This window comes from Thamnophis sirtalis, unplaced genomic scaffold (genome assembly GCF_051295495.1).
Source record: "Thamnophis sirtalis isolate CommonGarterSnake01/CBP01778 unplaced genomic scaffold, rThaSir2_p1.2 scaffold_8, whole genome shotgun sequence".
Taxonomy (NCBI): domain Eukaryota; kingdom Metazoa; phylum Chordata; class Lepidosauria; order Squamata; family Natricidae; genus Thamnophis; species Thamnophis sirtalis.
In genome coordinates, this window is record NW_028261388.1 from 30,910,006 (window position 1) to 30,935,563 (window position 25,558).

The window sequence follows — 25,558 nt, forward strand, 5'->3', positions numbered from 1 at the left end:
GTGCAATACTTTTTCAGTATCTTAGACAGCTAACAGAACATTGTGAAGTAAAACTGCTTAGAAAAAACAAACTGCAGAATGGGAAATGTATGTTTATTCATTTATTGTCCAGTGTTTAAACCTGAATGAAATACAAGGCCCACAAGAGCACTGAACTCCTGGCTATTACATATATTAGAACATAGAGTTTTGCACTTTAGACAACATTTAACACCAATTGATGGGATAACTGCATTGCTTCTCAAAGTTCAAAATAAAGATTTATTTTCAGACATGTGGCTTTGGTTTATTTTTATACATTACACCTTTTTCTTGCAGAAAAAAAAATTGTACAACTGCATAAATATAAAATTCTTCCACCATGAAAATGGTTAAAACATTCAATAAAGACAGCACCACAGCATGTGATGCTTCTCACAGGAAAAGAAGAGAATATACAAAGCAAAATAATTATTCCTATCACTAGTGAAATCGATAGGCGTCTGACATAGGTCTCACACACAATTTTAAAACATAGGATGAAAGAGAAAGAAAAAGACACCAATTGCTACAAAGTACAGTACATAATCACTTACTCTCCATAGCTTTGTTTCAAAGTTAAAGTAATTTTTTCCCTGCCACCACACTAAATTTATTAACTATTGAGGAATAGAAGTTGGGGGAGGTTTCATGGAGTGCTATTGAATAATCACAGATGGGCCTTTACCTTTTCAAAACAAAAGAGCCGGTTTGATGTAGTTAAGGTGTTGATCTAGAAATCAGGGGGCTGTGAATTCTAGTCCCATTTTAGGCATGAAAAACTGGAAGGGTGACTTTGGGCCAGTCACACTCTCAACTCAATTCATAGCATAAGGATGATGATGTGGGGAAAATAGAGCAAGGAGTATTAGGTATGTTTGCTGCCTTGAGTTTTATATGAAAAAAAATAAGGCAGGATAAAAAAAATCTTTAAAAAATGAAAAAGTACTGTGCCAGTTTTAATCCCACTGAGTATTTACACCTTGTGCAGCAAATCTGTGCTCACAGAAAGTAGAAAACAGTACAATAATACATGGCTTGAAAAATGACCAGAATAATGCACCTAAAGTACTGTACACTAAATAAAATTCACATGGCAGCAATACTTAGGGGGCAGAAACACTGCTTACTACAAGTCAGTTATGGAATCATAATTTACAGTAGAAATGGGCGTATCCCAAGGCTCAATTCTGTTTTTCATCATTTACAATAGAATAAATATCTTTGTCACTATTGCTACACTTTTAGGTTTACATTCTAATCTATTTAAATGCAGAAAGCTAGTGTAAAGCATATAGATTATGTGTAGGTCCCATATGTATGAGTTTTGTTCAAGACTAGTAGTTTTGTCTCTTTTTATACTTTTTAAATGGCTAAGAGGAAAAAAGAAGAAACAAACTGCTTGTGATCAGCTGCTTTTTATCTCAAATTTCATCTCAAAACGACCCTGGAAACGATCTTTTTCACTGTAGCCAATATTTTGACCATAGGCCTTGCATTCAATACGCACCTCCATATCGGTAGTCAGATTAGTGAACTGTACTGCTATAAGGGGTTGAAGGTATTTCGGCTGAATGAGTTTGCCATAATATGGGTAGTATTGTAGAGGAAAGCCACCATAGCCAGCAAAACCAAAGTATTCCACAGGGCCAATTTTGTGCAAATCCTCTGGTTTCTGAAGAGATAAATGAAATATTTTTTAAAGCATTTTTCCTGACCTGTGCTCCATTTTGACCTGTTCTCTAGCAGAGTAAACATTCAATTATGCATCTTTCTAGTACCCTTTAGTAAGTAATTTAGTGATAATTAAAATAGCCATATCTTCATCAACCTTAATTGTCTTAAAATATGGCTCCATGATTTTTCAATACCTAAAATTTTACATTCTTTTCACACATTACAATGACATGGATGATACAAAAAAGTGAAAAACATCTACCCACATAACAAAGAGAATTAGTCTACCTGAAACTAATATGTGGAGAAGTTTTTGTACCATTAGAGTCCCTATTGTTCCAGATTTTTTAGACTAACAATGGAGCATAAATCTAGAGCTACAATCAGTAAAGATCTTAAAACATGAACTTCCCAATGCAACGTAACTATTCTAGAATGAATAGTCATAAAATATAACATTAGTTTTTGATTGTGCACATATAGCCCTATCAATTTTACTCCTTAGTGCCTACAATCTTATTATTTCTAGAATTGTTGGATTTTAACTCCTAGAAGGCATACCTGGCTAGGAGATGAAATTCAAGGAGATAAAGAAAAGGCCAGTTTATGCAGAAATTGAATTGAATACTCTGGCTAGTCATAGAACCAAAAGTAAGAACCTAGTCTTTCTCTCCATTCAGTGAATGTGAATGTGTCATCAGGACATATATTCAAAAAGAGAATTATTGAAGAATTATGCAGAATAAATATTTCAGAAACTAGCAATCATTAATTAAATGACATTTCCAGCTTCACAGGCAATATATCTCTCAAATGGGAAGGGGTGAATGTTGCTTTTGCTCCATCTGTATCTTTCAACTTCAAAACCATTCAACTTCAAAAAAAACTCTGCATACTGCTGTATGTAAGCATGGGAAGAAACTACTAGATAAATCAGAGCCTTAACTGCCATCCAGCTTTCTTGGCTACCTATAAGCTTCTAGGAAACCCAGATGCACATCATGTTGGCAAGAGCTGTCTCTTGGTATTTTTCTCAGAATTTTCATTGGAAATGTAAAATCTAATATTGGAAGTTATAGATAACCATTGTTATAATAGGCATTTTAACACAGATTTGTCACAGAAACCAGTAGCCACTGGTAGATTTTCAATTCAGTTAGCTTTCTAACCTTTATAAAAGGAATTCATAACTAACAAGACTAAATTATTTGGCTTCACTCTTCAAAAAGGAGAGCACAAAGAAGCAATGTCTTAAAGCAGTTGCATCTTCTCCCAAGATAGCACTTTCTTTTACGTTACTGTAGAAAAGTATTACTTTTGCTCTCTTATGGACTCTGAGCACCTGACCACAACGAGTCCCTGATAAATATTGCTCATAAAAGATTTCATGCTGTTTGATAGATGTTTTCATGGCAGCCTTGGGAATTCAGCTAGGCAATCCAATAGTCTGTAATCTGAGGTTAGCGCTTTTCCCCATTTTTTTCTGCATGTTGAAGTGCATATTAAGTTTATAAAAATGTGGGCGGACTGCCAAGCATTCACATTTTTATCAGGTGACCATAGGGGCACTGCATTGGCTATCACTTCAAGGAACAATGATAACTAGCATTTGTTCAGTACCACATAATTTTGAATGGTTTCAAAACAAAGGGTAGCTAAGCTAGGGCTACCTATATACCAACCAAGAGATCTGATGCCAGAAAATGTCTTGTTATGGCCTCTGTACCTTAGATGGTGCATACATCTAAAGGAGAACCTAGAAGCAAATCAGTATGGTAACCTCTAGTTGTGTTGGATTCCAGCTCCTATATGACTATCATCATAATGCCTCTGAAAACTAATGTGAAGGCAGCAGCTATTTCTACCTCAATTCCATCTTAAGAAAGTTTCCATAGCTAAGAATGAGAACTTGATATGGCTAAGGTGTAAGGCAGGAGTCATCACAGTCTTTTAGCACTAAAAACTGATATGATTCCAATGCCTGATCAAAGCTAACAGTAGTATTTGAACTACCAGAACAGTCTTTAAGAAGATCCTACAGACAACACATTTCATTAACAGGATTAACTATTTTACCTTAGCAGTGCAATGAATGGGAATGAGATTGGGGTTATATTTTGCCTGCAGCTCAGGTGGGAGGGTATCATTTTGTGGAACCTGAAGAAAAGAAACAAATTTCAAGAAAGTTTTAACAAATTTCCTAATTACTGCTAATAAATAACTCCTATATCCAATATATTTATTTCCCACATATTATATCCTTTATAAGCAGTTGTTTAACTAACAGTTTGAAAATGAAGGTGATAAGGGAAGGGAAGGAAAGAGAAGGAATGAGAAGGAAAGGAAAGAAATCTACATGAGGTTGGAGAAAGATACATAACATTTATCTGCATTTGCTGCTCCCTAATCACTTCTATTCTGTGGCCAAACCTGCCAATCTCTTGTTCTACACAGGTAGTTCTAATTTCTATCAGAAAATTGGGTTAGCAAAATAGGAGGACATTTGGAAAAGCAGAAATCAAATGATCAACAATGATTTTAGCTGAAACCCAGCAATTGCGCAATATTAGGCTTCAGGGTTTAGTGACCATGGTCTAGACATCAAATTTTCTGATCTTTCACTAGTAACTTTGATAGCATCTTCAGAGGCCAGATGATCGGTGTAGTCAATGAATATTAAGAAAACTGTTTCTAGACCATGGACAGTAAATTTAAATCTCAGTATTGCCCTACAAATACCAGCTGTGAAAAGTGATATCTGTTTGCATTACAGCACATATTAAAATTTGTAAAAATATCCAATAAGACTATAGGTACAGTTATTTCCAGAGGTATTTCTTTTTTGTTTAAGAGATTGATCAGTGAAAATATTGTATAGAATCACCACCATTTTATTTATTAAGATTTCCAACTTCAAGGATTGTATTAATTATTGCATCACTGGATGACACGAGATGAACAGTTCTCAGTTGGGAGAGAGAAAGAAACAAGCTTGTCCAAGCTGAAGATACATTATTTTCCTATGAAATCATGTTACTTACATTTATCTCGCATCTTATAAAAAGAAAAGTAATGCTTACCTTAGGTGTGTAACCCAGGATTCTGTTGAGTTTGATGATGGTACATGGTTTGCCATCTTCATAACCATAATTAGGATCCTCTAAGCCAGAACAATTTCCCAGCCAATGGCGAAAGAACTTGCAAGATGGCATGACACCTTGGGAGCCATCAAAAGGTCCTCTATCTTTGGGAGGAGAAGGTTCAGCTGATGGTGTGGATTGGGGGGGGGGGGGAAAGGAGATGTCAATAATAACTATACACATTACAATCAATCCCACATTTTTAAAAATTAATGTATAATGGTTATTGCCTTAAGATCCAGAGATTAACAGATTTCCTCCTCTATTTTATTTTTAATCAGAATAACAGTGTAATATGTATTTTATAGTTTTGCATCTCTGTCAAATAGTACAGGATCATTTTTGCCAGTGATTGCATCCCAAAACACACGATACCAAAGCATATAATGCTACTGATCATACATTTTTCTAAGTATATTTAAAAATGATTGCACATAGAAATAAGCAGCTTGAAGCTTGTCTTTTTATAAAGAAGCTTCTTCAAGGACACTGTTGGAATATTAGATATACAAGAGACTGCTAGCTTTAAGACCATCAACAAACTTTCAGATCGATCAAACAAAAAAACAGAATAAAAATATATGCAAATGAAATGACATCTACTCACCGCCACAATTCTCCAAATTGATGTCTTGCTGATTAGCACTCTCATAGCTCTTTAATAATTTTTCAATTTGGTCTACATATGACTTGTATGTTTTTGGATCAGAAGGGTTGAAAGAAATCTCCATTTTAAGAACTTGGGGAATATTTGACAATCCTGGAAAGAAAAGGAAAATAACTGTTAAGTTACAGGAAGAGAAGATAACTAATAAGACTTGTGCCAATGAAGCATTTCCAAGAGCAGGAGAGAAAGAACAAAACTATATTCTAACAACTGATTGATAACCAGCAATCCATGAAGGTCCATAGTGTTTAAATCTACTTCTTCCTTAGCAAAGCTGCCTTTTTATTCCTGGCCACACAGAGATAGAGATTCTGGCCACATAGCCTGTGATTCAGGAATAGGTGTCGTATTTCAGGGAAATGCCCTTATATGAAAGGAAATTTTGAAAAGAGGCACTATGCAAGTATTTCTCGATTTACAACAGTTTGATTAGTGACCATTCAAAGTTACAACTGCACTGAAAAATGGGACATGACCAGGAGTGAAATACTCTGAAGTGTGCTACCAGTTCACTTCACCACCGATTTGCTTTGCAAGCATGCGGGCCAAATGCGTGCTTCGTGCACATGCGCACCGCAGTGGCTACCACGGAATTCTGAAAAAGGAGGTTTAAGAAGCATTTCCTAGTCTGCAATGGTAAGTAGAACAGCGGGGGGGGGGGGGAAACAGCTGTGCGACATGATTTAGATTCACTAGAAAGCAGGATTTTCGGCTTTCTAGCGAATGTAAATCGCTCGCGGCACAGTTGATGGCCGCACAACTGATTGTCAGAAGTACTGGTTCACCCAAACCGGTAGCATTTTTTAAAAACCATTTTCAGGTGAACTGATAGCATTTCACCCCTGCTTATCACTGTTTTTCATACTTATGACCTTTGCAGCTTTCCCAGGGGTGGGTTTCAACCGGTTCGCGGCAGTCCCTGCGAACCGGTTGGTCGCCGAACCCGGAAGTAAATAACTTCCGGGAATGGTGAAGGGCGCGCCCGCCCGCCCGCGGTCCTTACCCGGTTTTGACGAGTTCTGCGCTTCCACGCATGCGCAGGACGCATATAGCGCCTGCGCGATCCTCCAGGAGCAGCTGGAGCATCGCGCAGACGCTAGTACGCATGCGTGCACTGCGCGCATGCATGAGGACGCCGCCGGCCCCGTTCCAACCGAACCAGTTGGAACGGAGCGAGAAACCCACCCCTGAGCTTTCCTAGGATTTGATCAGGTGATCAAATTTCAGATGCTTGGCAACTGGTTCATATTTATAACCTTTGCTGCGTCCCATGATCATGTAATCCCCTTTGGTGACTTTCTGACAACCAAAGGCATTGGGGGAAATCAGATTCACGTAACAACCTAGTTACTAACCTATCAATTGCAGTGATTCACTTAACAACTGTGGCATGAAAAGTCATAAAATGGGACAAAACTCACTTAACAAATTTCTCACTTCACAATCGAGATTTTGGGATCAGTTATGGTTGTAAGTCAAGGACTACCTGGTATTTTTTGCATTTGGATTAGGTTGCTTTATGCCTGGAAAAAGGCTGCATATGAAGTTTTTTGAGTCTTATTTTTTTTAGAATTGAATCTTCCTATGAATATAGGCAACTGATATAAACTGCAATGTCAAAAATATCCACCCTGCCCTTTGTACATGCATCCCAACATTGCGTATATTTTTGGCTAGAATATCAGATACAGCAATTAGTAGACTGGGGTTTGAGATGGGGAAAGGAAGCATAACCTGACAGATTATAGAGGAAAATAAACAGGGTATAATAATAACAATAACTACTATCTTATTTGCTGATTGCTACTTACAACCCCCTATGACTTTCCTGTATTGCAATTAACCAGCAAACACATTCTAGAAAATTCTCCTTTTGTATACCCCACCCCCACATACAATAATTTGTGGACAGCTAAAGGCCATGCTGGCTGAGAGCTTCTCCTTGATTCTGCTTGTTAGAAGCTCGCCAAGAAGCTGGCCAATGGTGATCACATGACTGCAGGCCAAGGAGATGGTTATAAATACCTTCCAGTTACAAAGCACCACTACATGGTTACATCACGACAGGAATGCTACAACTATCATAACACAAGAAGAAATTTTAAATTTACTTTTTCAGCACCATCATAACTTCAAACAGGACAGCTGTTAAGCAAGGACTTCCTGTACCATGCTACACATACTGTAAGAGATCATTACAACATTGTTTGCCGTTGTATCTTCTATTTGATTCAAATTATAATCCAATCAATCAGAATAGAGCTGGAAGGGACCTTGGCGATCTTCTAGTCCAACCCCTTGCTCAAGCAGAAGACCCTATTCCATTTCAGACAGGTGGCTGTCCAGTCTTTTCTTTAAAAACTTCCTGTGATGAAGGTCCCTACAGCTTTTGAAGGCAGGCTGTTCCACTGGTTAATTGTCCTCACTATTAGGAAGTTTCTCCTTAATTCCAGGTTGCTTCTCTCCTTGATTAGTTTCCATCCATTGTTTCTTGTCTCTGGTACTTTGGAAAACAAGTTGACCCCCTCTTCTTTGTGGCAGCCCTTTAAATACTGGAATACTGCTATCATGTCACCCATAGTCTTTCTTTTTTCCAGACCGGCCATACCCAATTATTGCAACTGTTCTTCATATGCTTTTATCCACAAGCCTTTAATCATCTTAGTTGCTCTTCTTTGCACTTTCCCCAAAGTCTCAACCTCTTTTTTGCAATGTAGTGACCAAATGTGGATGCAGTATTCAGTTTCAGATACTCAATTAGTGCCAATAATTTAGTCAACCAGTCAGTCTTTGCTACCATCCAAGGCTTCATATGTATGTTGGGAGAAATAAAACCAATTATGAATTTCAAATTTCTTAATTTCTTAGATTTAGGTCTGTATTGCTGTTTCCACATCAGCCTCAGTCACAGAACAACATGTGTTAATTGTATATACATTCCCCTCAAACATTTAGTTTTATATAAAAGTGCAAAATATGCACTCTTTTGAATGCGATTTAGCAAAACATAAGGTAGAGCTGTGGCTCAGTGGCTAGGATGCTGAGCTTGTCGATCAGAAAGGTGGGCAGTTTGGCGGTTCGAATCCCTAGAGCCACGTAATGGAGTGAACTCCCATTACTTGTCCCAGCTTCTGCCAACCTAGCAGTTCGAAAGCGTGTAAAAATTCAAGTAGAAAAAATAGGAATCACCTTTGGTGGGAAAGTTCCGTGCACCTTCTGCATGTAGTCATGTCAGCCACATGACCATGGAGATGTCTTCAGTCAGTGCTGGCTCTTCAGGAACGACTAGCACATATGTGTGAGGGGAAGCTTTATCTTTAAGGTAGAAATAGTGCTTTACAAGCAGCTTCCCGCACTACTGATTTTTGGTTCAATCCTAGGAACTTTCAGTAAAATGATTTAAGTTTATTACTATAATGACTGTCTTCTAATCCTGCTCATATTGTGCAAAAGCCAATGACATCTCAGCTCCCAGCATTTCACTGCACTCAGCGCATAGCTCCCATCCTATCCCAGCCAGATCACTGTCTATCCAACAGGCAAAGCTAGTTTGAACTGAAATTCCAGTATATAGGGAAGAAGCTACATTTTGCTCTGACTACATTTTCTTGCATATTATTTCTCCCTATGTATACCTTTTCTTTTAATGGTTAATTTCTTTGGAAGTGTAGGAGGGAACAGAGGAATGATCTGTGCCTTGCTACTGCATAGTGGCTGGCTCTGAATTACATTTTTGCAAAGGAACCAATTCTGTTTTCCAACTACGAGGACGCCTGATGCAACTCGGTTTTCCATGCCAAGTACATGCAAACCTGTGACCAATGGAAGCACTGGGACAACTAGAGAGGAGGGGGAGGTTGAAACTAGATGGCCTCATCTTTACACTGGGATTGTTTTGGATGCTGGCCAGATACAAATGTAATATTGTTTGTCCACTGCAGTCAGTTCACTGGCTACTCTACATTGTCTGGGACTCTCAGTTTCCATTTAGAGAGGAGAAAAGCACCATATACTTGGCTCCATTCAGGGATTACGTACTTTATCCTGCACACTCTTTTTACACTTGTCTTATTCCTCATGGGTTCGACTACAACTCCCATTAGTCCAATAGCTACCGTGTTTCCCCGAAAATAAGACAGGGTCTTATTTTCCTTTGACCTCTGAAATAAGCAGTTGGCCTTATTTTCAGGGAGGTCTTATTATTTTTGAGGTGCAGGAGGCACCTGAACCTTGGATCAGCTGATCCAGAGAGGGCCGGAAGTTCTGTTTCTGGTGCACTCTTGCCAGCCCTAGCATTGCTGGGCCTGTCGCTCTTTTTGCGGCCGCCACTAAGAGAAGGGGTGTGGTAGCTAGGATTTGGCCTCCACGAAGTTGTTCCACGAGGATGGCAGATACATGTGTGGTGCATGGGGCATGTCCACCCCTCCTCCAGGGAAATGTGTTTAAATATTTTAGGGGAGGGCTTATTTTGGGGGAGGGCTTATTTTAGCGCATGCACTCAAAAGCCCTATTGGGCTTATTATCCAGGCAGGTCTTATTTTTGGGGAAACAGGGTAAAGATTACCGTATATTGTATATGCAACTGGACAGCCCATGCCCCATTGCGTCACCCATTCAGAGATATTTCCTTACCAGATTTCTCAATGCCTGCAGTTTTTAATGTCCTAGAAAAGGTTTTTTTTTTAAGTTAAAGAAGATATTCTAAGATGTATCTACCTTGAAAGCAGCCCATGTTGAACTGTATAGCACAGTGAAACATCACCAGCTGACCACAGGAAATGTTTTATGTCATAAAATGTTTTATAAAATTTGCCAAATTTGAATTCCACGAGAACCATGTGTAATGGATTTTGGATGCATTCTGTAAGATAGCCCGTATGATACATCATTTCACGCAGTTAAAGGTTAGTGAAATCCAAGTTTTAATGGTAGGTGGGCAGGTAGGAAGTTGATAGGTAGGTAGACAGATGGACAGACAGACATAGATGGCAGAGATATAGACAGACATGACACGAGACTGGAGGAGGCTGCTTTATATTCTCCTTTTTCTCAGAAATGCAATAAACACAGTTTTAGCTACAGTACTTTAGCTAAATCTGTATTTATTGCATTAAGAAAAGACAAATCAACCCAGGTCACTGTGTTTCTTTATATTACTAAAACTGTCGTTGTCATGACCTTTACCTGAGTGAAACAGTGCATCATAAGGCAACAAATTTTGAATCAAGGTACTTCAAAGAGGCTACCTTAGAGAATGTGTCAAAATCCTAGACCTATCACTCCCAAGGGAATGAAATTTGGGGAAGTTCTGGTTGCTTCAGTGCTACTGACTATTGCTGGGCTGCCGCTGTAGTCATGTAATCTTCATTTTCAGCATTTGGTGACAGTTTCCCAGTCAGTCTCACAATCCCTCACTTCCTCTCCCGCTTAGCACTCAGCAGCAGCCACTGACTTGTCTGCTGGAAAAGGAAGGGGAAAATAGGGAGGAATGAACCCCACAAACTCTACCTGGCCCATGTCACCTATGCACTCCTCTGACCTGTGCTACCCACCCCTGTGCCTTCCCTGACCCATGCAGCACCTCTTGAAACCTCCACACCTTTCTCAACCCACATCACAACCCCTTCGCTGTCTCCAACCTATAACCTAATACTGTGCCAAGAGTGGGACGCTAGCTTTGACGTAAAAATATTCATTCCATGATTCATACATTACAACAAAACTTACATTTTGTTAATAATTAAATGAATTTGAACAAATTGAATGCTTGACTATTAAACATAGAACAGTAATCCTATGTAATTTATTTGTCTTAGGTAAACGTATGCTAAAATTTAGCAAATTAATTCTTCATTTCTTACCTTCTGTAAGAAGGCTGCATTACATGGCTACGGCTCCAAAAACAAACCATTCTTGCTTGGCACTACTAAAGGGCAAACAAGAATAACTCCTTCCAGCAGCCCTACCCTTCTCTGTAATCATAAGCAAACAATGCAGAATGTGTATGTGGTCAGAAACAGGATGAGAAAGTTATACTAATGTTGAGAAGGAATTCAGGAAATAAGTATTGTGTCAATAGCTCATTCAAATCAGTGCAAATCAAATTTATACATTTACATACACACATGCAAACACTGACTGTTCCAAATCAGGCTATTTCAAACACAAATTAAAAGTATATTGTTACATATTTATTATGAGTCTTGCCTGATTTAGTCCCCATATGATTGGCGTTGGCACCTTACACAGTGGCATGTGTAAGGCATTCTCTGTGCTTGAAGTAATTAAAGAAAATTTATCAGATGGAGTGGCAGCAGACTGGCCCTACTAACAAAAGACTCATTCTTCTGTCAGGGTGAGATAGCCCTAGAAGACTCTAGCTTAACTTGACAACTTTTATCTGCAAGTTTTAGATTCAGGAGCTGACAGATAGTCCCTGAGTTTTATCTCCAGATTAGAATATTTCTCTTCCTAGTAGTTTCAAGAACTGTGAGGCACAAATGAAGCCAAGTGAAAAGCTTTCGATGGATAATTCTATTAATAAATGCATTGGTTACAAGCATGAATTGATTTGATTCCAAATAAAGAGAATTGATGCAACCAGTAGATAATTGTAGGAGTAGAATAGATTAGTTGATGAAAATCCTAAGGCAAATATTTCAGCATGCTCTGCTTTTTTTCATTTTTATTCACCACCTTGAGTTATTTATCAAAAATAATAAAAACAGGATGAAAATAAATAAATGTATGTATTTTTATCTTTGCATTCGTTTTTTTTGGTTTCTTGTCACTATTTTTAAAAACAATAGAAATAAAGTACTTAAATTTGTAAAGATGACTTTTGATATTACAAGGTAACTGAATTCTGTCTTGAAATTTTTTTCCTGAATTTTGATAAACTTTACAGCATCAATGACTATGGTGGGTGTGGGTCGGTGTGCGTGTGCATACACACACATACACTGTCAAGACAGATTATGAATAGTTTCAAATACTATTTAAATACAATGTACAGAATACTTTTTTAAAGTCCAATTTCTGTGGTATTCATTGAAAACTACCGTGGGGATAAAACCACACGGAACATTAATTTGTCAATATGCTGCTTGCTACCTGTTCTGTCCCAAGCCTCTACAACATATACGGATGCAGACTTGGCTGTCTGCCACAACTAAGGAGGGAGATAAGCAACCCCTTGGTTGGGAGTCCAGAAAGTTATCTCTATGAAACAAGGCTTGAACTCACAAAATTCTCCCAATCTTTCTCTATGGATGGATCAGTAAATTCTTGTTTCCTGCAAAAATTCCCCTCCCATCGCCCTACCTATAAGCTCTCCGGGAGGGGCCAATCAGTAGCCACCTGTTCCTATTTCCTTCTGTGACCTTTTTTCCAAAGCTACTCCCTCCTCCTCGCAGCCCTACCCATACGTACGTCAGGGACAGCCTCCCTCTATTCTTCCTCACTGCTCCCTGACTCAGACACCACCTGGTGGACAACAGGGGCCTCTAGTCCCTGCTCTGACTCCGAACACCCCCAGAGTCTTCCTCAGCCTCCAGGGCAGTCCCATAGTGTTCATCGCTGTCAGATTCCACCAACAACTCAGCCGGCCGCTGTTGGGCCACAACACTACCTTTCCCTATCAGCTCCTGTTTCTTTCTTTTTACTTGAAGGATGGAAAAAACCAAGCATAGTAATCAATGAAGGTCGGGGGTTGGGGAGATATTTCATGATATCAAACAAATGTTATCATATGCCAATTTGTACCAGGCAATGGGTCACAAGTTAAAAAAATATAGAACATACAGAAAAGTAAGGAAAATTAGAAAGAAAAATGTAGAAAAAAGAATATGTTAAAAAAGACCAAAGAAATATAAAAAGAAATGATTTTCCCATTTATCACAATAAGTATAAACAATCTTAATAATATATTTCCTTCTTTAAAATACAATAAATGATCTCTTTCCCCCATATTCTATCTGTTATTTATAAATAAATCCTTAAAGCATTGTCAATTAATCCTGATTAGCAAAAGAGGTACCAGAGACAATAATATATCTATTTTAACCCTGATCAAATAAATCACCTTTATATGCCTTCCTGTTACTTTTAACAATCTTGATCTTTGATCTCTTCAAAACCTGTTCTCATAAAATTCTTCAAAGTTTTAACAAGTCTCTTTTGTAAATCCAATATAGGAAAGTTATCCAGATCACTCTTCTTGCTTGTTATTTTTATATCTCCTTTCACTATTAAGATATCAGTTGGCTTCATTTGTATGTACAGTTTTTATATCATGCTTGCAGTTTGTCATTTTTCAATCCACTTTCAGATCAATCTCAATTAAGAAAATCAAGCTTTTGATAGTATGTGCCATATCATGTGCACTAATGCTCGCAGTTTAGGTAAGAAACTTTGTGAACTAACAGCTGTTACATCCAAGGATAACTTGGATCTTGTTTCAATTACAGAGTTCAGGGATTCCAATGATTGGGATATAAGTATAACAGGATTTATTATACAAAAAAGAGAGAACTAGAAAAAGGGAGGTGGAGTTGCTATTTTTCAAGAATAGCATAAAAGCAATACTACCAGTAATTCTACCAGGTAATTCAGAAAAGACAAGATCTACTTCAAACCTTCTGGGACATTCAAAGGATTATGATAGCATTCTGGTTGAGGAGATAACTCAGATGGCAATAAAAGGAGAGGTTATAACCATGGCTGACTTCAGTGTGCCCGACATTAACTAAAATCTTTGAACTGCACCAGTGGTGGGTTCCGGATCGCGTTGCAACCGGTACGGCATCCTCCATATGAATGCACATGCGTCCTATCTTCCAGGAGCACTTCTGTGAGCCTCCACGATGCTCCAGCTGCTCAGCGGAGCCTCGCGCAGGCACTGTACAAGCCGTGCACAGAAGCACTGAAGACTTTAAAGACAAGTAAGAAGCACGGGTGGGCGGTTCCGGGGCACACTGCCTGCAACCCACCACTGAACTGCACTTACAAGGAGGAACAGAGATATTAGGGGTATTAAATGAGACACATTAAATAATGCCTCTCTAAAACAGTAAAGTTCCCAATAAGAGGGGACCATATTCTAGACTTATTTTTGGCAAATAGGGATAGGGATAGGGTAAAAAAAAAAGGTTACAATGATTACCAGTGCCTTTGGTTTGACATTTTAACTAAAACTGATATAACATAAACTACAACTAAGGTTTTAGGTTTAGGTTACATCTATTAAAAAGGGAGATAAAACCTTTTTTTAGGAACATTAATGACAGAAGGAGGAAAAAATGTTCAATCTCTAAATTAAAAAATGCAAACAATTATTATCTTAAGGGAAACCTGGCTGTAGCAAACTACCTAAACCAGGGGTGTCAAACTCAAGGTCCAGGGTCCGGATTCGGCTTACAGGGTAGTTAGATCTGGCCCACGGTGCCACCCTTGGAACAGCGAAGGGCCGGTCCACAATGCCTCTGCCAGTGAAAACAGAGCTCAGGGGGGCTGCATGTAAGGGTTGCAAGAGGCGGTTGCAGCCAAAAACAGAGCTCGAGAGTCCATTTTCATTGACAGAGTGCTCAGGCCTCCACAGGTGTCCCCGATACAAATGAGGTCCAGCTGGCCATGCCCACCCTGGCCACACTCATCCTGGCCCCCTAAGGTCAAAAACAACCCTGATACGGCCCTCAATGAAATCGAGTTTGACATCCCTAACTTAAACAAATACTTCTGCTCAGGCTTTTCAGAAGTAGATGCCAGGAACAAAAATAGGTTGGACGATCATACTAGTCCTAGCAGGACAGATTCTTTTCCTAGAAGTTTGGGTGGCAATTAAGCTGGTCTGCTGAAAGCTTAATAAAATAATTGGTCCAGATGATATTGATCCCAGAATCCTAAGGGAACTTCTAAGTGTGCTCTTTGGACCATTAACTGATCTGTGTAACCAGTCTCTTCTAACAGGTGAAGTTCCCCAGAACAGGTGAACAGCTAATATTGTACCCATCCATTAGAGCTAGGAAAAAATCTAGAAGCTTAACATCTGTGATGTTGTGAGCTTAACATCTGTAGTAGTGAAGTTAATGAAATCACTCCTGGAAAAAGGATTAACAAATATTTAAAAGCACACAACTTGATGGACCCAAAACAGCATGGCTTTACTGAGAGATCATATCAAACTAATCTGGTTGTCTTCTTCAACTATGTCACAAATGTTTGGACAAAGCTGGGGCTATCAACATAGCCTATTTGAACTGTAGCAAAGCATTTGATATAGTTCCACATAATGAACTCATAAAATGTTGTACAGACTAGGGCTTAACCACTGGGTGGTTTAGTGGGTAGTAGAAAGTTGACTCAGGGATAGATAGGGATGATGTTCCTTTGGGGTATTTGTAACGTGGAAAATGATTTGACATTGCTGGAAAATTGGTCAAAAATGTGGAAACTGCAGTTTGATGTTTCTAAATGTAAGATTTTGTTGTATTTTGTTGTATTTAAGTACAATGACAATCAAAATTATACTTAAGATCATGCACTTAGAGAAAACCAATCCTCCGGCAAGGTATAGCATTGTGGATACAATGTTGTTAGACAGAACAATAGAAGAAAAGGATTTAGGTGTGCTCATAAAAGATGACTGTAAAGTGAAATAAACAGTGTGGCCAGGTAGATGTGAAGGCAAACAAAATTATGGGATGCATCACTAGAGCGATCAGTGGCAGGGAAAAGGAGGTCCCAATCCCACTATATAGGTCTTTAGTCAGATCCCATTTGGAATACTGTGTCCAGTTCTGGAAATCTCACTTTTAAAAAGATATTAATAAGATTGAGTGAGTCCAGAGACGGGCAACAAAAATGATGCAAATTCTGTGGGACAAAACGTATCAGGTGAGATTGCGGGAACTGAATATGCACAGCCTGAAGGATATGGATGAGGGAGTGAGGGCACGACATGATTGAAATGTTTAAATATATTTAGGTGTGAATGAGGTTATATAAGGAATAATTTTCAATATTAAGCAAAAAACAAGAACACAGGGGCATAACCTCAAGCTGTCAGGAAGGACAAAAGAAATGCTAGCAAGTATTATTTCACAGAAGCAGTAAGAGAAGCTTAAAACTAACTTCCAGTAAGGGTGGTGGATCCGTAACTGAGTTTGAACATTCTTGGGATAAACACATATTTTATCATCTGACAAAAATTTAAAAATAAAAAACCTCAAAAGGCAGAGCAGTAGGACTTTTTCTGCCAACAGTTCTCTGTTTCTATCTCAATCTTGTTCAGTAAAATGTGTTCCTTTTCCATAACATTTCTGCAATACAGTCTATCTATAATGGCAGACATTTTAAAATTAACATCTAGGTCCATTGTTCAAAAATGTCCTTTAGCATGTGCAATGTTAAAATATTTTGATCTGTTCTTATTAGTAAATCAAATTTAAGTGTTTTTCCTCTATAATTGTACTCTAGTTCCTTCTGGTTCCCTCTAACATCCAACCTTCAAAGTCTCAGCCTATTCATGTTTTTTAAAAAGAAAATTCAAAACAAAAACATTTTTGCACAGGAAGTATTCTGATCATTAATTTCAAACTCTTATTTCAAGTACATCTAGTCAGTTTGTAACTTTCAAAATCAAAGTTCTAATTCCTCATTTGCTGTTTATTCCAAAAGGAAAAAAAACTATTAAATCGTCAAGTGTATATTTAAAACTTATTTTGCTAAGAATTAAAAGAAACTCGCTCACAGCTGTAAAATCTGCAAATCCAAAGGTTTCTAATAGCTGAAAAGCAGTTAACAAGCCATTTCTGAACATGATTAGAAAAAGAAATATGCAAACGCAGTGTCCTTTAGAAGGTACTGACTGTTCAATTCCCTTGCTGCACATTCCCTTTTCTCTAGAGCTCTAAATCTGCCTGAAACTGCTCATGCAAAGAGCAACTGTATGGAGCACTTGTGAGCAATCTTAAAATCTCTCCTTGTCTGGAGAGACAAGGATTATTTGCCAGCTTTTCATTCTACTGTGGTTGTTGGCTCCACTTTCAGTTGAGCCATCTTCAGTTTGCCATTTCTTACCCAGAGGTTCTCTGAAACACCTCTTCCAGATGTTAATTTATTAATATCGTGTTTCCCTGAAAATAAGACAGGGTCCCCAGAAATAAACACTTGGCCTTATTTTTGGGGAGGTCTTATTATTTTTGAGATGCAGGAGATGGTGACCATGATCATCTCATGGCTGCTGCTGCGCTGCAATATTTTCAGGGAGGGCTTATTTTCAGGGGAGGGCTTATTTTGGCCCATGCGCTCAAAAGGCCAATTGAGCTTATTATCTGGGGAGGTCTTATTTTGGGGAAAACAGGGTAGTTATGAAATATATATGTTGCCTAATTCACAGCAAACCTGAGTATTACTGTTCAATTGGCAGTCTACATTATAAATCCCTATTTTGCTTCTGTCGAAACTTCCTGCCCAAATCCATTGTTTAAATTTGTAGATATGTTGTATCATTACAGGCACTCTCTGGCTCTTGTTACCATCCACTTTATCAACCAGGTGGAACACGTCTATGAATCAGAGTAATGCAGCAGGAATAGAATGGGACTGACATCATTCTCAGTTTCTGCCATTTAGGCATGGTACAAATTAATAATATGAAAAGAAACAATGAGAAGAAGTTTTCTAATTAAAAGCTTACATTATGTAGTGTGTTTTTTTTAATTAACAGAGCTGCACCAAACAGATTCTAATTTAGACAAATATAATTAGATATATCTGATACCAGAACAGAAGTGGATCCAGAGAAAGAGGGGGCAGGGGAAAGGCTTTGTAAAATACATACATCCTGTAGGGCTGGGTAATAGTAACTGCCCAACCTCAATCTTCTTTCTTAGATTACCAATGGCAAGTGATTACAATGGAAAAAATACAGGAGTATGGCAAATTATAAACAAAAGTAGTTTGATATCTCTATCTTACAGAATGCTGCAATGGGAAAGAACAGCTACCCTTCAGCCACTTTAGAACTGTGCAACTACTGAATTTGAAAAATATGCTCTTTTTCTTCCACAAATAAAGCAATGAAAATGTTTTTCCTCTGCTTAATATGGTTGGAAGCCGGGATATAAAATGATTTTTCAAATGAGGAGCAGGACGGGATATCTATAGAAGGAACTTGGGTTTTGGGTTGGTTTTTTTAAAATAGCATTTAAATAGCATTAAATCAATGATAGATTGATTTTTGTACGTGGTAACTATTGCAGGATTATTGTATGCACATTGGTGGGAGAAATTCCCACAATGAAGAAATAGTTTGTGAAAATATCAGAATTTGAAGAAATGGAAAAACCGACCATTTGGTCAGCGAAAAAAAACAAAAAACGTTTCTGAAAGGCTGACAATCTAATATAGAAATGAATTGATGATTTATGGATTTGAAAATTAAGAAAGATATGGATTAAATGAGTGGGCTGAAGAGACTTGTATAACATTTAAGCAGCAGGAGGGACAATAAGGTTGCAATTATCTGTTGAATTGTTGGAAATAATTCATACATATGTCTTAACTATGACTTTTTAAGCACACTGCCTAGGAATGAAATATATAACAATATGACAGATGAAAATGTTGAACTGGAAGGACAACTTACCTTATGATGCAGAAGGTAAAGTAATATTTCCAGGTTGCTATCTAACTGTTAAATAATTCCCTGACTTTAAACCAGCTCCCTCAACTTGGTATGCTTCAAATCTATTTTTGATATGCTTCAAATACTTTAAATTTCATTTAGCATCATTCTTAGCAATATGATGATGATAGGATGTATGTCTACACAATACAAGTTTGGGGAAGATTGTTTTAGTAGTTCTTATGATTTGTTTTCTCTTTCTCAATAGAGAATATCAGATTTTTTTAAAGAGGTAGTTAAAAAGTAATTGCCCTACTTCTACAACCCTGCAATATCCCTAAAGGTAAACCATATCTATCCCACTGCAATGGGGCATGTAATTAGCCTGCTCTACAACCCAACACAGCCCCAAATGCAAACCCGTATCCACCCCACTGCAATGGGGCATGTAATTAGCCTACCCAGCCATCCTCATTGTTACCTGGGGGTGCTATTCGGTCCTGATACTTGGGCTGGAAATCGCTGATAGTGAGCAACATGACTTGAATGGTCCCAATGAAGATGCCTGTCAGGCAGCCATAGAAGATCACGTAGAAGAGGAGGATCTTAACTGTGACAAGACAGAACAAATACTGCTATTAAGAACAAAGGGTTAATAGGCCACTAAAATACACATCAGCTTTTCAAGGTCACATTAAAATCAACATTTTTTTAACGTTGTAAATTGCTTCTCATAGAAACTACCATCCTAAATACATTTACTTAGAAAAGACTTGCTTGTTGCAGGTTGTGGGAATTATAATCCAATACATCTAAAAAGTGTAATGTTGGGGAAGACTGGCTGATATTGTTAGAACCAGAATGATGCCTAGCTAAATCTCTGTGTCCTTAAAGGGACTCAGGACAGTGCATTCCCAGCTCCAACATAACTCCTTCTGCTAGAAACTTAGTGTTAATGGCTTATACTGCAAAACTGGACCACTGAGAGATAGAGAATATAGACCCTAAATATGGTAACAAGGTGATGTAGCAGTTAGGGTGTTGCACCAATATGGAGAATTATTGGGTGACTTTAGGTCAGCCATTTTCTTTCAATCCGACCTACCTCGTGAAATTGCTGTTGTGGGAAAACATAGGACGATAGAGCACTTCTCTATAAAATGCACAATATAAATAAAAAAAATGAATGAATAGGAGACAACTATTGACATTAATCACGTTCAACTCACACCCAACTCACTGTAATAGTTAAATTAACCTCCTTGTTTTCAATTTTTTAAGTCTCTTTCCCAACATTTATTTGTACTCAAATCCTCTTATAAAGACTTAGTTCTCAACAGCTTCCTCATATTTTCCTTTTTATATAATCTATTAAGAAAGCTATTCCATATTAATCACCCATTTACAATACCAAATTGTAATCAGATTAATGCCCCAAAACATTGTACCAGAATAAAATGGGTGGGAGAGGGGGGAAGTTGTTGCTGTTTTTCAAGGAAGAGGAATAAAACTTTATTTGTAATACCACTTCAAGGAACTTCAGTTTTTGAAATCTGGTTTTATCAGTTTTTAGTTTACAGGGATTATCTCAACTGATTAGCAGCAGTGTTACATGCTGTACTAAAGCCGCCCGGTGCAAACCTACTAGCAATCCAGCTCCTGAATATAAAAGGGGTGGTGAAGCTACAAATTACATTTTAAAAGCAGTGATCTTTGGAACCAACATTTGTACAGAGCAACTGTAAAAGATCAGCAATAAGTAATGCATATAACAGAAAGTGTTCTTCTTTTACAAGCCGGTCAGAGCAAGAGATAAGTCCTATTAAAATAAGGTGTTTTTCCACCAAAGAAGGGAAAAATGAAAGTAATCCAGAGAGACCAGCAGCACAATAGTTTTAGCACTCCTGGGTTTAACACACTCTATAGTAACCAGGCAGCAGTAGGCAAATAACTGTGACGTCAGAGAGATTTGAGCATTTTTTCCAGAGTACAGTCATAGGAGGTGCTGTTGAAATGAACTAGAGAAAACCTGCTGACAGCAGAGTGCTACGGGTGGCCTATATGGAGGGCAGTGAAGGGACATGTGTTTAGATGACATTCCTAATCAGGATCTTAATAGTAACCCACAACCCTAACGTCCACTGTCTTCCTGGGGCTACAGAGAAATCTGTTCTAAAAGGAAAGACATGGCATTTTTAAAGCAACCAAACAGTGTACTATCTAGTGCAGAGATAAGATCCTCTACTGGTCTAACTACTCTGAAAGCAATATAAGAGACATTTTATTGTCCCCTCTGTAATTGGGCATCGCAGTACCCCAGGAATAATTGAACTAGATCAACTTAGTCAGAACTAAGCTGTAACTTGTGATGATGAGAATAATACTGTAATGCAAGTCATTTTTCATTTCCCTTTTATGCAGATTCAAGGATTTAATACTGGAAATTTCAGATATGCCACTTCCAAGATGACATTAGTTAGATTCAACCATGAAATGGCACCCAGGCAACAAATGCAGGTGGAAATAGCTCTCTAAATAGAACTCTTAAACTAATGTTTGGATTATTGTGATATACACTTAACCTTTTCTTTTTCGTCTCTAAGCTCTTATTTCATACAGCCATTCTCATTCATTACAAACATATTTTTTTTACTCCGTAGAACTATTTGTTGCTTCTGGGTATAGTTGATGTTTCTAATTTGCACAAAAACTTTAAAGAAGATTAGAATGTTCTAGAGACTGTACTCTGCAGGATCTACAGAGATACTTAAGTTTCAAACTCCAGCAGTGGAAGGATGAGATTCAAGGGCAACCTATCCTTTCCTTCAAGGACAGTCATATCTAGCATATCACTGTAATGTAAAAGGCCCTGAATGTGCTCTGCACAATCCACATGAAATTTGTTAGACTTTTCCCCTTGGAAACGACTAGAAAATAAATAGCATTAAGTGCTTCTTGGCTGGCACAAAAAGCCTATTTAAAATAAAGCCCAGGAAGTCAGGAAAGACAACAGTGCCTGTTCTGAAATTAATACTTTATTATAAATTGTCAAAATTGACAGGGGAGTAGGTGGAACGTTTGAATGGTAAGTTTCTGAAAATGACTTTTGCACTTGAGCTGGCTTGTGCAATGCAGAGTCGGTGGTGAGCCCATGAATAGGGCCTCACTCCTAGAGTAGTGGTTGAGGCAAGGATGTCTAAATCGAGCAGCAAATAGAGTGAGTGTAAAGAGGAAGAGTGAAAAATTAAATCCTTTTTGCCTGCGTATGTTCTGAACCTTCAAGTCCCATTCAACCTAGGTTTAGTTGCTAAGAGACAGCCTTCAAGGACCTTATTATTTCTAAACTTCTTTTGCTTTCCAATCTGACCTTTCTTTCTATCTCATTTCCCTACCTCTGCAGCTCTTTTAGACCTTCCTCTCTCAGGGAAGGTACTTGGACAGCCAGAAAGTCAGATTTTCAAGAGAAGTGTGTCCATCCAAAGGGTCCCCTCTTAAGCCAATTCAGGATTCTCCTTAATGCAGTTGTTCTGCTTCTCCAGGGATCTCAAACAAGTCTGCCATTACCTCTTTGCTTGGAAGGTATCACCTTGACTAACCTTGAGCTCTGATGCATTATTAACCCTTTGGAGTTGATGGGCTAGAAAACAGTCTGAGCCTTCTCTTTTTCTTTCCCCAATTCCCAAGGATTCTGGTAGCCATTTTAGAGCCGCAAAAGGAAATAGCAAGACCCTTCATTTGTATGTCCTTCTCCCTGTGTGGTGTCCTTCCTGAGCAAAGCAAAGGCAGCCGCAGTGGCTGCTATGCTGACAAGGAGTGTAGTGGAAGGAGGGGGAGCAGGGTGCACCCCCTCTCTCCTGGCACCTACCCACTCTGCCCTGCCTGCAGTCACGATGTGTTCGTGTCTATCAATGCCCTTCAGTGTGACCTTTTTGGCGGGGGGGGGGGAGGAAAAGAGAAAATGAAAAGAAATGCAGGCTGCTCTTTTAATGCAGAGGCAACAGGCTGCAGCACAGAGATGAAAGTCCAGACCGCAAGGTGACAAAACAGCCAGCCTTCTCCCAGTCGGAAGGCCCTCCAAGGATACTGAATGTCAATGCTGATCACCCTGCCCAACCCACCTGGGGAGGTTGGCATCACATCTGGAGGTCCCCTCCAGGTTGGGGAAAGCAGAGAGGCAATCGGAGTCCCAGGTTTCTCCCAGGAAAGTCTGCCATAGCAACACCACTAAGCTAATTCCGCAAGAAGAAATCAATCTGTTCCATTTACATGCACAATGCACAAGCAGCAAATGATGGCAGCGTTCACACAACAATTTGTGTTCACATGTTGTTAGCCTTGGTTTGGCTGAAGGGGGGGGGGGGAATTGGCATGTTCCATGAACTCAGCCCTTGACTCACACATCTGAGGCTTAAAAATAACCCTCAGCCCTCCTTGTGTTTGTCACAGTTCCTGAAAGGTTTTTGCCATACTGGAAAGTCTCCCTGGGGGCACAAGACCATTGCTCATCATTCTCACCTCCCATACAAAGCCTCCTGAACGTTTGATTTTTTCCCCCACTCTCAAAGCTGGGAAGTAGGAGGTCTGGTGTGTATTTTTAAACCGGACAGCCCGGGAGATGGGCGGGGAGCGAGGGAAGCGAGCCAGCCACCCCGAGCAAGGAAAGTGATCCGCAAGATTTACACCACGGCGACGGCATCCCTGCCCTGCCCTGCCAGTCTGGGAAGGAAAGCGGCTGCCGCGAGTCAGGTGCTTCAGACCGAGCGATCCCCAGCGGAGGACTTTTTCCCTCCCGCGCCATCAATTAATACGGCGCCCGCAAATCGCCTCCAGCCTGAGCGCCCCGTGTTTTAACGGAGGCACGAGAAGCAAATCGCGGCGAAGGAGATACTCACACCAACTGCCGCCGGTCCTCCCTAAAAATTCCTTCTTCTCCGAGTTCCAGATGAATGTCTTCCAGCCGCCATCCCCGTCCTTGGCTTTCCCGCGAGCCATGAGTCAGGAGCTTCTTTCGTTTGCGTTAGGAAAAAAATCTGTGCCGAGGCTCGGCGGGTGGGAGCGGGAAGACGATCTTGTCCTCCGAGAAAGTGCGGCGCCCTCGCCACTAATCCAGAGTACAGATGTTGGCAGCCGCTTGAAGTGCCGGCGGGCGCTCGAGAGGAAAAGCGACGGTCTTTGTGTGCCGGGTTTAGCAGCGTCCCACCTTCCGAAGGGCGCGAACCCCTCAATAAATCCTTGCCAAGGAGAGAGCGAGAGAGAAAGGAGAGATGTCTGCTTGTATTTCGGGTTCACTTAGAGACGGATGGACGCTCGTTCTCCCAAAGCCGGGAAAACAAGGGAAGCGGGTGGCAAGGAGGCGGCAGAGAGGAGAAAAGGGAGCAAGCGAGCGTGCCCGTGTGAGGAGAAGCCAAGGGGTGGGAAAGAAAGAAACGGGGCTCTGCCCAGGGACAGAAATTAGCTCTGCGCCCTCCCACTCATGCTGGATATATCGTCCACGTCCCGAGGCAGCTCCGCCTGTCAAATGCCGGTAGCCAATTAGAATTGTGGCCAGGCAGGCGAGGGAGCGAAGCTTTGGGGGCGAGACGAGGCGAAGGGAGGGGAGGGGAAGAGAAGCAGGGTACGAGGCGCGGGAGATTGAGGGGGCCGGGTGGTTGGAGGGGCAGATTCTCTGCGGCAGATTCTCTCTCTCTCTCTCTCCCTCTCTCTCTCTCTCCCCCCCACCTTTCTCTCTCCTCCTTTATTCCTCTATCCCCCTTTCTGCCGGCCTTTCTTCTTGCCGCCTCGGCATGTGCTTCGTGCCACACTGTTGCGCTCAGGCAAAAGGAAGGCGAAAGAGAGGAGGAAACCCCCCCCCCTGCAATCCTTTCTTAGGCCGGAGGGGGAGGCAGTGGGAGTCCTGCGCATAAAGGGGGTGGGTGGGTGAGTGGAGGACAGAGTCCGGGAACCGAAACGAGGTTGATCTCTCCAGATTAACAGCTCGAAACGGGAACTCGGCGGCCCCAAGGCGTAGAGGGGAGGGGAGTGGAGGCAAAAGGTGGCCGCTTGGGTCAGGCTGCGGGGCTGAGGAGACCAGCAAGGAAGCTTTCATGGACGCGCCGGTTGGCTAAGAAAGTGAACGGCCTGCCCAGAGAGAGAGTGTGTGTGAGAGAGAGGCCGGCGCGCTCAGCGCACCTGGGACATACAGCTTGAAAAAGAAAAATGGGAAGGGGGGGAAGTGCCCCCCTGTCCACCCCATAGTAACTGCAAGGAGAACCAGGAAACGCAGCCGGTGAAAACAAGCGGTCCGAGATTTCCTAGTTGTTGCGTTGGTAGGCTGACATTCGTGAACTGCAAAAGGGCATTAACAAATATTGTGGTGCGGAAAGAGAGAGTGGGGGGGACGCGCGCCTGGCATAATCAGAGTCAGTGTAGCAGTTAAGCTGTGCCCGTAAT

General features: G+C 40.1%; 2 protein-coding genes across 3 annotated transcripts in view; one reads left to right on the forward strand and one right to left on the reverse strand.

Moving 5' to 3' along the window:
- NME7 (NME/NM23 family member 7) overlaps positions 1 to 275 on the forward strand; it is a 70,414-nt gene extending 70,139 nt beyond the window's left edge. For both annotated transcript variants that reach the window (XM_014063406.2, XM_087721365.1), the window contains exon 12: positions 1 to 275. In XM_014063406.2, the coding sequence (XP_013918881.1) occupies positions 1 to 33 (33 nt within the window). In that variant the 3' untranslated portion in view covers positions 34 to 275.
- ATP1B1 (ATPase Na+/K+ transporting subunit beta 1) lies at positions 77 to 24,587 on the reverse strand. Its single transcript, XM_014063407.2, has 6 exons — positions 24,022 to 24,587; positions 19,611 to 19,739; positions 5,443 to 5,595; positions 4,776 to 4,960; positions 3,772 to 3,852; positions 77 to 1,693 (listed from the first exon to the last, which is right to left on the reverse strand). Exons 1-6 carry the CDS (start codon positions 24,119 to 24,121, stop codon positions 1,427 to 1,429), a joined length of 915 nt encoding a protein of 304 aa, XP_013918882.2. The 5' UTR covers positions 24,122 to 24,587; the 3' UTR covers positions 77 to 1,426.
- Positions 24,588 to 25,558: the final 971 nt, after the last annotated feature.

Excerpts from the sequence above, each read along its gene's own strand:
- ATP1B1 (XM_014063407.2), bottom strand. The coding sequence starts at position 24,121 with ATGGCTCGCGGGAAAGCCAAGGACGGGGATGGCGGCTGGAAGACATTC. Across the intron at positions 3,853-4,775 it reads TCCTGGGTTACACACCTAAG|GTTCCACAAAATGATACCCT; the intron begins GTAAGCATTACT and ends TCTTTTCTTCAG. Across the intron at positions 1,694-3,771 it reads CCATTCATTGCACTGCTAAG|AAACCAGAGGATTTGCACAA; the intron begins GTAAAATAGTTA and ends TTATCTCTTCAG.